Source organism: Corvus brachyrhynchos, unplaced genomic scaffold (genome assembly GCF_000691975.1).
Source record: "Corvus brachyrhynchos isolate BGI_N302 unplaced genomic scaffold, ASM69197v1 scaffold115, whole genome shotgun sequence".
Taxonomy (NCBI): Eukaryota; Metazoa; Chordata; class Aves; order Passeriformes; family Corvidae; genus Corvus; species Corvus brachyrhynchos.
Genome location: NW_008239553.1, coordinates 20,278,696 through 20,295,065, shown reverse-complemented (window position 1 = coordinate 20,295,065; position 16,370 = coordinate 20,278,696). Strand labels below are relative to the sequence as shown.

At 34.7% G+C, this 16,370-nt stretch overlaps 1 protein-coding gene across 1 annotated transcript in view; it reads right to left on the bottom strand.

Annotated features, from left to right (window-relative positions):
• Positions 1-16,370, bottom strand: part of NPAS3 (neuronal PAS domain protein 3) — a gene marked incomplete at its 5' end in the record, with an annotated part of 605,288 nt that overhangs the window by 285,638 nt on the left and 303,280 nt on the right. The window contains one exon of the mRNA XM_017741637.1: positions 13,025-13,107. Within this exon, the coding sequence (XP_017597126.1) occupies positions 13,025-13,107 (83 nt within the window). The remainder of the gene's footprint in view (positions 1-13,024; positions 13,108-16,370) is intronic.

Sequence of the window (16,370 nt, the reverse complement as noted above, 5' to 3'; positions counted from 1 at the left end):
TATGTAAAAATTTTCCAAAATGCTATTGACACCTACTTAGATATTTGCATGTGTCACCCTGGCAGGCACATTCTTGAAACTAAAATAAATAAAATGCTCTTTAAGTAAAATGCTCTGCTCTGCTGTTGCTACTGTTCTTCCTTAGTTGCTCTGAAAAAGAGAGTTTTTATCCCTTGAGAATGAAAACTATTGACCTAAGTACTTGTGAACAAACATTGATAATACCCGCATATTAAGAAATATCAACCATTTCCTTAGGTAAGAAATAGGAAAGACTAGTTTCTGTTTAAACTTGGAGTCTACCAAAACCAGAGCCTATCCATGAGGGAGGTCACTGAATCTCATTCTGAAACAAGGCTTAATGGTATATGCACTCCTATATCCAGCAACAGCAGCTACAATCACTTCATGCCAAGCCTCCTACACGTAGATAATTTATACCCTCATCAGGAATAATCTATCTGGGAGTTGGGGGAACTTTTGTAGAATGAAAGCCAAATGCTGCTAATTGGCCTTGGCAAGAACTGGAATTGTGGGGGGCAGTACAAACTCAGTAGCCTAAATGTGCAAGGACTAGACATGCAGCAACCCCCTTCCTCTCTTACAGCATTTGCCCAACCTTATGTGGCCTAATATGCAGCCTAAAATGCAAATATGTGGAATCCTAAGCAGACACAAATAAGATTCCCTACAATGCCCTCAATGCAATGCCAGTGAAAAGAGCAGGCCTTTGTATGGGAAGGTGAATTATCTTCTGCTAGCCAGACGACATACATGTTCAGTCTTTCACAGGCACAGCTTTAGGAGCCTACAACTAGGTGTTTAACTAAAATACTCTATTATTTGTTTGTGCCAGCTGCAAAGCATAAAAATTAATAACGACAAGAAATTAAATGCAATGTTTTGAGGATGTTAAGCTTGGGTTTAAAATAAACAAAACCAAGTATTTTTTCTTGCTTTGATAGACTAATACAACAACTCTACAACTTTATATATCTCTGAAAATTTGAACTGTTTCCTACCTTCTTATATACATTCTGATAAATATTATTTATGTTTAGACTATTTAGTACTTTTTATTCAAAGGGAGAATCATATTAGCAAAATCATTGATTTTGCTTGACTACATAATTTTTAAAGGATGAAAAACACTGCCTTGATCATTACTGTTTCAGACATGTAAATGTAAAAATTATTTGAGAGAACAAAAAAAGAGACAGCAAGTTTAGCAGGACAGTCTTTCAATTATACTTTTCAAGTCCCAAAGTTTTTTTTCTCAGAATTAACAGATGGCTTGCTCTTATTTCCAGAATTGCCTGCTAACCATATACTTTATATAATTAAGCCTTGAAATTCTAAACCACAATTGAAACACATTTTTGTGTAAAATTTTAGTTGCTTTGAATACTGACACACTGAATCCAGACTTTAATTTAAATCTCACCTGTAGATGACCTTCTTCAAGACTGTATAGAGGAAATCTGAGATTCTCTACTACATGTCTGTTACATATTAGGGCTCCACTCAAACTCTAGCTTTTTTCATTAATTTTCAATAAAAATAACACTTTCATACTGTGGACTAAGAAGCATTTGCTGATAATCTGAGAAAAGTTGACCAGTCCCATACTGTTAGTGTGTTCCTTCGAATTCTTACCACCTAATGTTCTTTTTGGAATAGCAAAAAGCTACGTGGCTCTATCAATTGGCTAGGAGACTGCTCCTACAGCAAAGGTGTCCGCTATAACAACTGTTCTCTACTGCAGGACTCTCCTGAATTGTAAGGAGGACTTCTGAACTCTAGACACCAACATACACCCATCACAGAATTTTCTTTCTCCTTAAAGTGTGCATTAAAGGCAGATAATCCACCACCTCTGTGCTAAAAATCCCAAAAGAATGAAATAATAAAGATTAAAATCTTTATGTTGAGCAGAAGATACAACTGAAGGGAAGAATAGAATAACAAATACTAAGTGCAAAGCAAGCCAATGATACACACTTTAAATCACTAGCCATAATAAATACGTAGGAAACAATTTACAATGCATTAAATCAAATCTGAATTCTGTGAGACACTACCAAAGAGATATAGTTGCATAGTATCTAAAATGGTACATATCTAAATAAGAATCTCCTTAAAATGGAAGAAATCTAAAAGAAGAAAATTCATTGGCTGAGTGCTGTGCATAATTAATGAAGACAGTCCAGCCCCAGTTTGCAGCTTTTGTGACCTTATTACGTTTGTGTGTGCACGTGGGCCTAAATGTGATATCAGGTAATTACACATAACTACTTCACTCGTGGAAATATTATATTTTTTTCCATAGTTCCTTTTTTAATTTCTGTACAGGTAGAAATTCTAATGCAATGACATTTTAGCAGCAACTAATAGAAACAACCATTTAATCAACTTTTAAGATAATATACTTCAGAACAGAGAGCATGCTCTGCAAGCCCGACTCATTTATTTCAACAATATTTGTATTCCTTTAAATGTTATGTACTTAAAAGTCTGTAAAAGCGGTTGCACTTTCCAAGTAAATCCAGGAAAAACAGAATTATGTCTTCAGTTTTTATAGCATTGGGGAAGTTTGAACACAAAGCTTCCATGTCAATATTTAATTTTTTACTTATTTAGGCCTCACATTTGGAAACAAACAAATAAACAAAAAGGGACTAGCAAATACCTGATATGATGAAATAACTCAGAGTTAAAAGCAGCCTTAAACAGTAGCATTCACCTGAATCTCATCTGTCCATGCTCCATTTAAGGGTTTTCTGTATGCAGACTAAAACCCTACCCTTTTCCAGCTCCCAGGTAAAAAGAGGTCACACACTGCTGTCCTTCACAGCCATTGCAGAGGAGTACAAATTGTGTTTAAAGCCTATTTCTAGTGTATTTTTAATAAGACCTGAAATGAGAAATATTTGAAATCTTTGAAACTGTCATCAATGTTTTCAAAAAAGTGAAGAAAAATGTCAGTTAACTTGCTCAGCATGCCCACAAAATATACTTTTCCCCATTTTTATTTATTTATATAAATTCAACACACTTTTCCTTTCTTGATGAATGCTGTGATTGAAAAAAAGTGAAAAAAGTTTTCTGAAATGAGGACACTTACTGCCCTCACCTCTCCCTTTACAAACACCATAGAAGGTATAACTCCTTCTGGTGAGCACATACATTAGTTTATGCTGTCTATACTTTTCAAGCCACCTTACTCCAGAGAAATATAGGGCAAAACCCCAAATCATAGCTGAATGCAGACTCCATTAGAGTTCTGTTGATGTACCTGAAGAAAAAAAATCCTCCTTCAGCTTCTACAGGCTGCAGAAACTCCCTCATTTCTTTTAATGATCTATTCCCTCTGTTTGATTCAATACAGCCCACTGGCTATGGAAATGACAACACTCAGCAGGTGACAACAAAATGGTCAACAAACAGTGCTGAGATATGTCATTTTCTTCAAATACTTTCTCAGGAATTAAATGGCACAGTACTGTATGTGTACATGTCCTACTCAGATCAAATATTTTTTATTAAATGAAACTGCATGCTTCTATATATATAGTTTCCACATAAAATGCAGGTTTAAGTGTACTGCTCCAAGCTCCAATTGCAAAATAATTTGCTGTTTCCCACACCTCCCCCAGTCTCCTTTTAGCATATAACCCCTTGGGCAGCAAGAGCTCGGATGCTGTACCTTTGCCATAACTCCAGATTGAAAGCCCTGCCCTTATGGAGTCAATCTGATGCATTTGCTATGACTGGGACAAATTGGAGTATGCAAATTAGCACCTTTTGAGTCTCGTGAACCCAGGAAATTCTCTTGCTACGTGTTCCAGCTAATGGACCTGAGATGTCCTTTGTAACAGTGCTGTCTGTGCAACTCCTTTAACCTTTTCAGATTCTGATCTAGCCTTTGTTCCTAGCCCTTTTTAGAATCATGCAATGTATCAAGTTAACCTCTGTTATAATTTAAACCGGTGTAACACCAAAGCCATATCACAGCATGCAGTGGCACTTACACATGTTTAAAGTGCAAAAGAGCATCCAACAGTGAATAGCAGCTCACAACATTAAAATTTCTAAGAGAGTTTTTCTGCCTACTTTCAGCTTCAAAAACTTATCTTTACTCTGAGTCACTTAAACTAGTACAAAATGCACAATTAGATTTCTAAAGTTCTAAATAAATTAACATCCAGTGTAAGAGTTTGTCCTTTTATGACAAGAGTATGATCTTCTGAGAAGACGGTCAATCTACAAAGTACTTGAGGAGCGACTGCTGACCAAGCATGAACAGATTCCTATGTAGATTTTTTAGAAATCTACAGAAAGAACCAGAAAGATGAAATAGCATTTATCCTCAAATCATAAAGTGAAAGCTGCTACTGGAGATGCCTTGTCCCTGGAAAGGCACACTGCAAAGCAAGATAGTAATCTTTTCTTACCAGAGTCCTATGACTCTTTTCACATTTCAGCATTTACACTGACTTCCTGCCTTTAAATTGTGTTTGGGTGTGGTGTTTGAACAGTTAATAAAAAGACATTTCATGTCATTCCAAATTACTGCTTCCAAGTAGATTGTGTGCCTATCTTTCCTCAACACAGCATTTAGTATGCTGATACTCTCCTCTCTTGCTGATTTTTTTTTTTTTAGATTTTGTTCCTAATTTAATATTCTTTGGTTCTGTCCACTTACAATTGTATCTTTTCTAGAAAGTTGTACTTTCATCAGTATATATGCATCTTTTACATCATAAATCCATCATTTTTCAGTTTATAGTAAGGCACTACAGCATCCCATTTATTACTGTTATCTCAGTGTTTCAGAATTACTAAATTAAACTGTATAATCAACTATTCTAGAGAAAACATGGTTGCACACTAAATGCTTTTTATTTTGGATAGAGATGTAGATTAAATAAATGTGTTTTTTTCTACCCTGTGCTCAATTTCTGGACTACATTTTATTGAGAGCATTTGGTGTTCCATTTGGTTTTGTACCCAAACTCTCTGGATGCCACTTAATGTCAGGAAGAAAGCTCATAAATATAGGCTGTACTTGACAATTAGGAGGTTCAGATAAAAAATTTAAGTACACAAAGTAGACTCAACAAATGCCCTACAGAAATCATTCCCTCATAGAACTTTTATATGATCTCCAAACCTTCAGTTCTGACTTACTGTGTACTTGTTCTATCTCACTGCATGTATGCACAGCTCTTCATGAATAGAAAGTTTAGGATTGCTTTGCTGAGTGGTTTGATCTGCAACAACTATTTCCTCTTAATTCATCTTTTAATTTCCACTTTATTTTTGGCTACTGATGCATAACTTAACCTCTACTTCATCCCAAAAATTTTTACTTTCAGACAGCATAGATCTATGCTCTCCAACATACCCTAAGTTTTGTCAGCCTTTCCACATTTTCCTCTTTTCGTCTGCCTTTGACACATGCTAACAGATGTCAGTTAGTAGTCTACCCCTTTAACCCAAAGCAGACAAGAAGCTGAAGTCTTCCTCATTCTCAGAAAGTGTACCACTGACATCATCATTAGCAATTGCCCTTCACAAATTTCCAAGTCAGTAGAAGTCTTTTCTCCTGACACCTTTTACAGCCTGGAAAAATCCTCCATCAGTACTACCATCTGCTGCTTCCTCACCTTTAGTCTTGTGTCACCATTTCTGTGTTGACTAGTGTTATATAGAGATAACCTCATTATGTAATACTCAGAATGACTGAAAATAGTAAATGAGAAGATAAATCTTCTCCCTAATATTTTACAGCACTCCAACACTTTCCTCTCTCTTTTCCCACTTTTAAAATTTTCTTGTCAGATGGGACTCCCTCTAATAATTCAAATATTGGAAGAAATGAGATTTCCATTCAGCTATAGCCTATCCAGTCGGCTTCTTTTTTTTCTATTGCCTCTATCTAATTAAAACACAAAAAAATTTTACACAACATTTGTGGGGGATGAAAAATTTTAGAACTATGTATCTGGTTCACTTATGATTATTCATACTGCTTGGCTGATTTTAATACCTAACTAACAATGGGCTTACAAGGCAAAGTATTGGTACTTTTTTCAGTTCAGGAGAAAGTTCTGGTTTTGCATTACCCTGTTGTGTGCAACTCTTGTACCATCCACAGTTGTTCACTACTGCAAAAATGTAAACAACTTGCTCTGTTTACTGTTCTCTAATTTGCCTTAACAAAACATTTTCATGGATTTTGCCCAATCCAAACTGGTTGCATGCTTAACACACATATTTGTAATGTACAGAGAACTTTACCCACATGTTCTCCAGGAAGATGATTTTTTAAAAAATTAATAGTGCCATTGTCTCATTATATTCTAATCTAGTTATTATGGGTTAATAGCAACATCTTCCAAACATAATTGAATACTGTAGTGAAACTGTATAGTGAATTCTTTCTACTTTCTGTCTAGAAAGCTTGATAAAATACCATTGTTCTAAAAAGTATGTCTATAATTCTACAAAAATAGTGACAGAAATAAAGGACAAGACCCATTTGGACAGCAGAGAAATGGTATGAAAGTTCCCTTCAAATTTGGTATTTCTTTCTACACCTTCTGTATTTGACAACATTGAATTACAAACTGGATGACAAAACTACATTAACTTGAGGAGTATGTGAAAAAATTTTCCTGATAACAACTTCCAATTTTTCTGGTGTAAGATGGGAAAAGGCCTTTTGTTTTGTAACTACTGAGGTATTAACAATCTTTGTTAGCATTCAGTTGATCATTCATGTGACCATGAATAATTCTGAGAGTATCACAAATATGATTCAATCTGTTATTTGCAGCTATTACACAGCTTGAAGAGTAGGATGGGATCAGCCTCCTGAACACAATTTTAGTACAGTTTTACTTTAGTTTAGGAGTGCAAGTGGATGGGGTACTAGCTACCTGCAAACAGAAGATTGTTAGAGTGCTCACTTGGAGTGAAGAAACATTAATTTTCCTCTTTCATGAGAAACTTAAGCTTATCTGACGTGCTCCAGAAAACAACCCAGTGACCTAGATATAGTCTCAGCTACTCTATATGGTACTGGCATCACCTGGAATGATTCACTAGAAACCACAAATGTTGCACAGATCTGCACATTTACCTCACAATTAATAAGGGCCACTCTCTAAAGCACAGTAGTATACTAAACTGACAAATAGGTTATATTTGTACAGTTTCAAGTCAGTCTTAATATTACAGTGTTGGATACATTAATAAAAATAATTAGAAAAAGAATATCAAACAATTAGGATGAGAGGCATTATTCAATTTTTCACAATACTAGCAATCCATTGGGCTTCTTACATCTATAGGATATGGGTGGTTTGCTTATTTGTTGACTTTAAATAAAGAAAAGCTAAAACATCAATGGGTTTAATAGCCCGTGGCCTCTCTATAGGATGAAGGTAAAGAGATAATTAAATCTTCCATGAGGTTCCATCCACAAGCAGAGGCTTCCAGTGGAGTGAAAAGCATGTGAAGTATGTTTACAAAATACAAGACTGCCTTTCATGTGTGGAAAGTCTGGGACTACTGCAAAAAGCCAAATTGCAGCATTTGAGCCATTTGTAGCTTCCAAGTACTTCAAATTCTGCTCCCATTCTAGGATGACATTCCATGATCAAGGCTGTGGTGATACGGAGGTTTCTAGGAAGTAAAACAAGGGCTTACAGGCCTTGTGCATATTTCAGATGACTTTGTTGGGTCATCTTGGACACAACTGGACATCCACTACAGATATCCTCTGTACATTGTTAACCACTTCATTCAAGCTAAGTGGTTTGTAGTTTGTGACTTTTGACTCAATGAAGAATACAACCTATAGGGTCAGATTATTTTCACTGAGGTTGTCTTTCCTTGGATCTTAATGGGAACCTGATTTTTTTTCTCTCATTGAATCTGATACTGCAATTACAAAGATCTTTGTTCACCACAAAATACTTTCTTAATGGAAGAGAAAGGTACAACACAAAGTAAAAAGGGAGATGCGAGTCTCATAAAATTTCCAAGATAACATTCAACAAGGCTTATGAAAAGCTTCTGGGAAGGTAGGTGGGCACCTTTATGGAACAGATGGAGAATTCAGTAGTTGTCATCCACTTGTAAATCACGGGTGCACAACAGATCTTGCTATGGAAATAAATGAGATTGGTAGTTGGCTTTTTTTCTCTGTCTAGTTCAGTAGGTCAATGCAATGAAATTTATCAAAACTATCTAATGCGCAATAACTTCAGGGACATGGCAGAAATTAACTATGATCTTCCAATTAGTTTGATTTTGGGTTTGGTTTGGTTTGTTTGTTTCTTTGTTTTCGTTTGTGTGGTTTGAAACTCATGGTACCAATCTACATCATAACGGTTATTCATGCCAGTGCTCGCAATTGAACAAGCCTACAAAAAGAAAAAGAAGATACACTTTTTGTTGCACTGACACCTCAGTATCTGTCCACTTTAAGGATTTCTTCACACAAAATGAGGTAGGGCAGCATAGACAATCTAAGACAACTAATGTCTGTGTTACTGTGTATGAAATGTGTACATAATGCTATATGAAGGTGTTAGAGTTTCTTAACACTTGAATAGGCACTGCTGAAGCAAAGAATGCAATTATGAGAGTTATCACTCTTGTATGCAGACATACAAAATGTGTACTGCTCATTACAGTTCAGATACACACTCCTATTATTATTACTACTTATACCATCTTTCTTGACTTTAAAACTACTCCATTGTGATTGATTCCAAATATTTAGTCTTTAAAAAGGCACTGGTATTTTTAAAGGAAGAAACATATATTTTTAAAATATTAAATTTTATTTGAAAATACTGTACCTTATACTTTTAATTGTTTTACAGTTCAAATTGTAAGGTGTGTTCTTTTTTGTTCAAGAATTTTAAAAGCAACTAATTTAAATATGCAAAATTATCTTGAGTTGTTCATACGTGAACTTAAAAGCCATGCAACACAGGAAAATTAAGTAATTATGCCTCCAAGTTATTTACTGCAATTAAGCTCATTTATCATATGCAAATTAGTGCAAACTGGTCTCATTAGTTACTAAATTACTCAATATGAGCTGAACAATGTAGCACTCCAGTTTGTAATGAAAAATCCCTGTAGAGGCAAGCAGTATCAATTAAGCTAATTTGCATATGCAAATATATTCACTAACTTTCCCTTTTCTCTATATTTAGTTCTACATTTCCTGATCATTCCTGATTATAAGAAGAATATGGGGTTACTGACCCTTTTCCACACCTTCTCAATAGCAATGAAGTTACAGAGAAAAATTCAGAGATCCTGAAAATCTGATTAAAATCTTGCTAATTTTTACAACCAATTTCAGCCAAATTTTTAATAGGAGGTACCAGAAATAATTTTTTTACTGGATTTAGTTGATAGACAGATACATATGAAGAAATATAAAACAGAAGAGGTCTATTCTCATTATAACACCACTTTTCAGAAGAAAAGGAATGTACAAGATAAGAAAAACAACGCCCATAATTTGGCAAATCGAAAATCTTGTCAAAAATTAATTAACATATTGCCATTATCTATTTTTCTCCTCCATTACATCCTATTCTACTACTCATAATTCAGGTGCTTTTACTTGGAAAACATTTAAAAGACATTACACTGACATGAAGATTCTGATGTAATAGTGTTTGAGAAATCTTTTGTGGTGTCTTCTTTTCCACAAGTACTGAGTGGATAGTGGCTTTGGCTTCAAACCTACCACTGAGAATCTCTTCAGCATGATATACAGCAATCAGCTGTGGCTTGGAGATTTTTTGACATAGAATCATAGAATTTTAGACTGGTTTGGATTAAGAGGTTCCTTAAAGATCATCTAGTTCCAACCCCCCTGTCATGGGCAGAGAACCTTCCACTGGACCAGATTGCTCAAAGCCCCATCCAACCTGGCCTTAAACACTGCCAGGGATGGGGGAGACACGGATTCTCTGGGCAACCTGTGCCAGTGCCTCACCACTCTCACAGTGAGGTTGTGCATGACTGTTGGATTTCATATGTCAGCAAAATAAAAAAGCCTCTTTGTATATCTAGATTTGTACAAAAGACAAATGCAAAGATGCATCCAGCCTTATGTAAATGAAGCCCTTTAAAAGTATTAAATTTGCTTTTAGCAGGGTTTTTATTCACTTTTTCATCTCTGAATTTATGTAAAGGTAATAGTGCTCTGATTTTTTTTGGCACTGATGAAGTCTGCAATTAATGGAACAGAATTAACTGTATGATCCCTAGGCACAAATGTTATCCCAGATCAAAATCAGTAACTTTTTAACTTTTACTTTTCTCATGATGGGCAGAGCTTTACTTTTCTGTACTTAACTGCATATGGGAGAAAACCTTTAGTACCTGTATCAATTATCAATTTAGCAGTACTTAAACATTTGCTTCCTTAATACTAAAAAAATTGTTATGGATTAAGGCATTCTTCATTCAATGATGACTAAAGATTATATGTAAATATATGGATTTAATATACATGGACATGACTAATGTATATAATGTATAGATAGACATGACTGACACTACCTGCTTGTAGACTCAAGATGTAAAAATATCACAAGATGTACCTCCATTTCTGTTTTTGTAACATCACTATAAATAAACTATACCCACTTTAAAAAAATCTACTGTATTATGCTTATTGGCCTGTCAATAAATTTTGAAGTATCAAAATATTAAAAGGATTAGAAAGGCTCCTTAATTTCTGAGCCTAAATTGAGTCTTCAAAATATTATTAGTAAAAAGGATTACACAAACTATTAATTCAAATTCTTCAGATAGCAGACTTTGAAATCAAAACTCCCAAGGTATAATCAAGGTTGTTTACTTCACTTGCAAACAATACTTATCATGATACTTATTTGAAAATATTTTCTATGAGTAGCAGACTAGGTGAGAACATGTTAGAACTGTATTCCACCACAGAATCTGTCCAATTGTTGTTTTAAAAAGCATTTTGTTTTCTGGTGATTATATTTCTACCTATTAGACCACAAAGCAGTACTTTGAAGTTCATTCTGATCTGTTTAGAAATGGTGCATTTGAATGCATGACCCAGGTTTTCCTCCCCAGGGTTGATTGCTCTGCTAAAATAACACAAAATCTTAACATGTCATGATAAACCTGTCACCACTACTAATTCATTTTGTCCTTTATTCATCATCAACAGCCTATCTCACAAATATCAGAGTAGAACTTTCTATTATCAATTGAGAGATTCATGGAAGTAATTTGATAAAAGCATCACCCTCTTGGAAAAAACCATACCTCAACAGATACTCAATACAATGCTGATGGTAACTTTGATTTTAAATCCTCAGTTTTGAGTACAAGTGCAATACAGGGTTTTTCTTAGTAGTAGTACGATAAAGTTATATCCTGAAAACACCTTAATTTATCACAAATAGATTAAAAAAAAAAAAGTGGAATCTAGTTTAAACAAGTATGAAAGTCACTAATTGTTTTAATACACAATAAGTGAAAAACTCAAAGATGAGGTAGTTTTCAAAGTGGCCATCCTAGGTTTTTTCCTTTTCATCCATAAGAGTCATACCTAATTCTTAAAGAGTGTTAATAAATCAGTCTCAATGAGGTTTTATTTATATATTAGTTATAAAAAAATATTGTAAAAAACATACCTTTAGGTTATATGATATGTTTACACACTCAACATACTGACAAACTACATAAACCTAAATATCACAAAACTTCTAGTTCTTCATTTTTTTCTACATGTATCAGACAGCATAGCAATCTTTCTGCCTAATATGCAAACACAGTACTGTAGATACTGGTGCAGATCTCTGACACAGTAACTACAACAAAAGTATTTGCTTACAGAATCAAAAACTTGACCCAGACCTCTGCCAAGAGTGCACAACTAAGCAAATCACTTCATTCATGATTCTTGTTCCAAAGAGAAATTAATTCTACTAGTTAATTTCATGTTTTCCTAAAATTATCATTGTTGCTATTCTGCATTTAGTTACTTTATAAAGACGTGAAAATTCTGACATTATCTATAGTGCTTTTGAATACCACAGCTGAGTTAGTACAGAGAGATAGCTCTCAGTCATTTTAAATTAAGTGGAATATTTCTCATGATAATATCCTAATTTACCTCTCTCATACCTCTCAAAAGATAATACACCAGACAAGATATTTGCATTGAGAAGCTGTGTACATTGCTAAATAAGAGCAGTTATTCAGTGCCACACTTAGGAAAAACTATGTGGGTTTTATTTCCATAGGGCTGGGTTTGCCTTGCTGCAAAGCACATCACATTTTCTTCTTAACTGCTTGGACTCCACTTTTGATTACTTCAACCTAGGAAAGATTGTAGTTACCCTGGTAAAATAAATCATGCACAAGAATGTTTCCATCAGGTCATTGGTTTTCAGTTGAGTCTTCCTGGAATATGATGACTTTTGCCATGTGACGAAATTGTTTGACAAATACCAGATTAGTTTTTAGCCCACAGCTAAGAAGATCTAAGAGGCATGCTTCTGTTAATTTTTTAACCTCTGCAGATTGCTCCAAATTTGTGACATATAATTGTGACAACTGGGATATCATGGAGAAAAGCAGTGCTCATAAACCAAAGTGGGGAAAAAAACCCAACCCTAAATTGATATGTGACATAAGACAAATCACCAACACAAAACAGTAGCTTGTACATACATTCACACAAATACATAAGGGCATTCTGCAAGCAAACACCTACTGCATGATTCTAAACAACAAAATATTGTGATTCAGCTAAAATAACACTTGCCCTCCTTCTCATTAACAATCTCCCAATAACAGACTTTTGAAATAGAAGAAATACTAGCATAAAAAGAAATCTCATTAATATAAGTGCTGACAAGAATACTATTCAAATTATTGGCAGAAGTATGACTAGGTTGTTATCTTGATTTTTTCTTGGAAAAGCCATTTTTTTTACCTGTAAAATATGACTTCCCAAATGTGATTCAAAAACTTCAATGGCAAGGGCACTGGGACTTCTCCTGCGCTGGGCACCTATAACTGAATAAAAAAAAGTTATGTTGCAAGGTCTGCACATTCATTTCTCATGCATCCTAATCACTGACATTAACTATTTAAATGTTTTGCATCTTAAAAGGTCGGTGTTAAGTTTTGCCTTGTACATTGTATATAAAATTGGTATAATTTCAGACTCAAATTTGAAGGATAAAAAAAATAGATTTTTAAAAAACAATCTATTTAAATGTCCAATGAATCTGGAAATGAATTGTTTTTTCAGATATATCCCAAATCATTGTAGGTTTATGGTGATGAAAGCATGCAGAATTTAGTGAAAAATACTATTGAAAAAGAGGCTACACATAATGTAAATGTTTTGAAATGTGGGGATAAGAACTAAATATTACTCATTAATTAGGATATTTATTCTATTAGTTTATCTGAACATATTACTTGAAACTGAAGTGAAACAAACCCAACATTAAAAACCCAACTTTTGTAAATACGTCTATATTAAAGTTCTCCTCAGTGTAGAGAAGTATTTTAGTATCCCAGATATCCATGTTAGTTGCTGGAATAGGTACATGAAACTTCAGCTTCTACATTTAAATTATATAGTTTAAAAGTGCAAAGTAAGTAATAGTAGTTATGCTTCAAAGCATACAAAAAAGGCTGAGAAATCATGAACCTAACATTCTGTTAAACTCTATATGCCAGGAACAAAAAGCCAGCAATTAAATCTGCATACAACCAAATGTAGCCATCTACTGCAAGCTGAGGTTTCTTCTTAGGCCTAGGCTATCTTTCCCACATGATCAGAGAAAGCTAGAGCACAGAAAAGACAGCACAGGGCTGCAGGAAGCTTCCTTTCCTGTCTTAGTGACAAAACCAGGCATATCCATAGCAGAGAGAAGAGGCAAAGTTCATTCTGCACCCTTCTAAAGTGTGTACAAAAGCATTTACATCCCAAGACCCTGATGAGAGACTAATGCTTCTGAAACCATCACAGCACAAGTCCATCTTTACGTATTGCTGTCTTTACAGTGTATGATAAGAAAAATGAAATATCAAGGACCCTCTAAAAAAAGCAGAATGAATGACTGCCATCACTGAACAGGCCAATTTAACACCAATGGAAACAAAATACAGAGCAACAATTTCTTAGTCTTCTATAATACTGGCTGCCAAACATGATATCAGTAGGAAAAGATAAATGCCAAGTAACGATAGTCATATTGACCTGAAAATGTAATATCATTTCTTATTGATGTTTCATGTAATTTCCTTGCAGGAAATTCTAAGCTATTTATACTGGGAAAACAGGTGGCTTCATAGCTAATAGATTCAGGCAATAGCTCATAATTACAAATGGAGACTGCTGTAGAGCTGGTATTTTCTAAGTCCTCCTCTTTTCTCATATTCAAGGACATAGATACTAATACCTTAAAAGAAAATCTTCAGGACTATATTTCTCAGAAAACCTTTAGCTTTAGTTGTAGGACTAAACAAAATACATAGCACTGTAAAGATTTTTAGTATTCTGATCATGATTGCTGTCAGTTAGCATGACGCTTTGTATGGTTATTTCATATATATTCTATCAGAAACAAAAAAAGCAATTTCAGGTTTGGCTTGCTAGACATTGCTTCATAGTAGCCTCCATAACAGCATTGTAAAGACCAAAAAATCCCCCAGCCTGTAAACCTGCAAAACCTCCCTGAAATCCTTTAGGTCCTTTCATTCTTCCATCTAGACTGTTATATTTTCCACACATTGTCTGAACACACCACCATTTGGAATTTTTCTTTCACTTAATTTTCTGTTTCCTGCCCATATCCTTACATTACCATCTTCTACCATTTTAAAGTGTATCCATTACATATTGAATCCAATTTTATGATATCAATTGCAGGGCTTTTAGCATTTAAGTATCATAATTTGAATGAAGTGCCTGAAGTCAGTGCAACACTCTTTAAAACGGTATCTTGAACCTTAAATGACACTTACAGGTAAGTCATCAGTCCCTCGCAATTGGGACCCTCAGTTCTATACCTCAAATGAAATCACTTTAAGGTCAGGGAGTTTTAACTAGAAAACAAGAGAGGGTCAGATCTTAGCTTTAAAATATGTCACTTAAATCCTGTATCGATGACTGCATACTTGTGGCTAGCATACATGTAGACAAATATCTTGTAGTACTTTCATGCCATTCAGTTCACTGACATTTTCGTAGCACTAGAACTCTTGGATTTATGTGTCTTGCTCTCAGTCAGGTGATGTGGAGTTCTAATGACAGTTCCTAATTTTACAACCACAATAATATGTTACACAGAGAACCATTATGTTTCTGGTAGCCATGCTGCAACTCTTTTTTGATAAGTGAATAGATGTTAAATATGCACTTTATTTCATGCATTTCCATAACGATCGTTCTTCATATTTTGAAGAATGAGACAAGACTATTCAGACAAATACAGAACAAGGGAAACTTAAATTACCTGATCATCTGGATTCATTGTCTCATTATTTTATTTACTTGAGCTTTCAAGTTTTCTTGATGCCTATTTGCAGGAGAAGAAATATGCTATTTTGGATATATAAATGCATACCACATTGATACCTTTCAGAAACATGGCAATCTCACAGTCCAGTCACAGCACAAAACCTCTTATTTGTACTGAATGAATTGTTGGCATGCCAATAGACGAAAGGAAGACATAGACTGAAACAGCTGGATTAAAAAGCAGACCCAATGTTATTTTATTCTAAAATTTCCAAACATAAACTATAAATACTGAACTGGCTTCCGTCACACAAGCCACAGCCAGTCATCTAAATCTCTCACCCTGGGGATGGAACCATCAGCAACCACAGCTCAGCCGCTCACAGTAAACTTGAAAAGCAAGAGATTTAAGATTTATTTCAGGACATCTATAAATCAAAGTAGCTCAACAACCTTCACAGACCTAAAGGTGTGGATGCACATCTTTTTTAGAAGTGTGGATTCCCTTTCAAATACAGACTCTTCACAGAAACAAAATACTGAATGCATGAAATAAATTTCTTCTTTTGAGTTACAGGAAGCAGGGGAAATTAGGATGTGGAGAAGGCTGAAGGATGTGTTCCAAACTGCAGGAGTCACAATGGAAACATGTTCCAAACCCAGGTTAAATTATTCCAAGCTTCTCCTATTTTAGTGTTACGACCAAACATCTCTGAATAGATTTTTTCACATGGGGTCATATTTTGTATTGCTTACATTTAGTTGACAACATTTAACACTTCAATGTACAATTGTGGTGGTT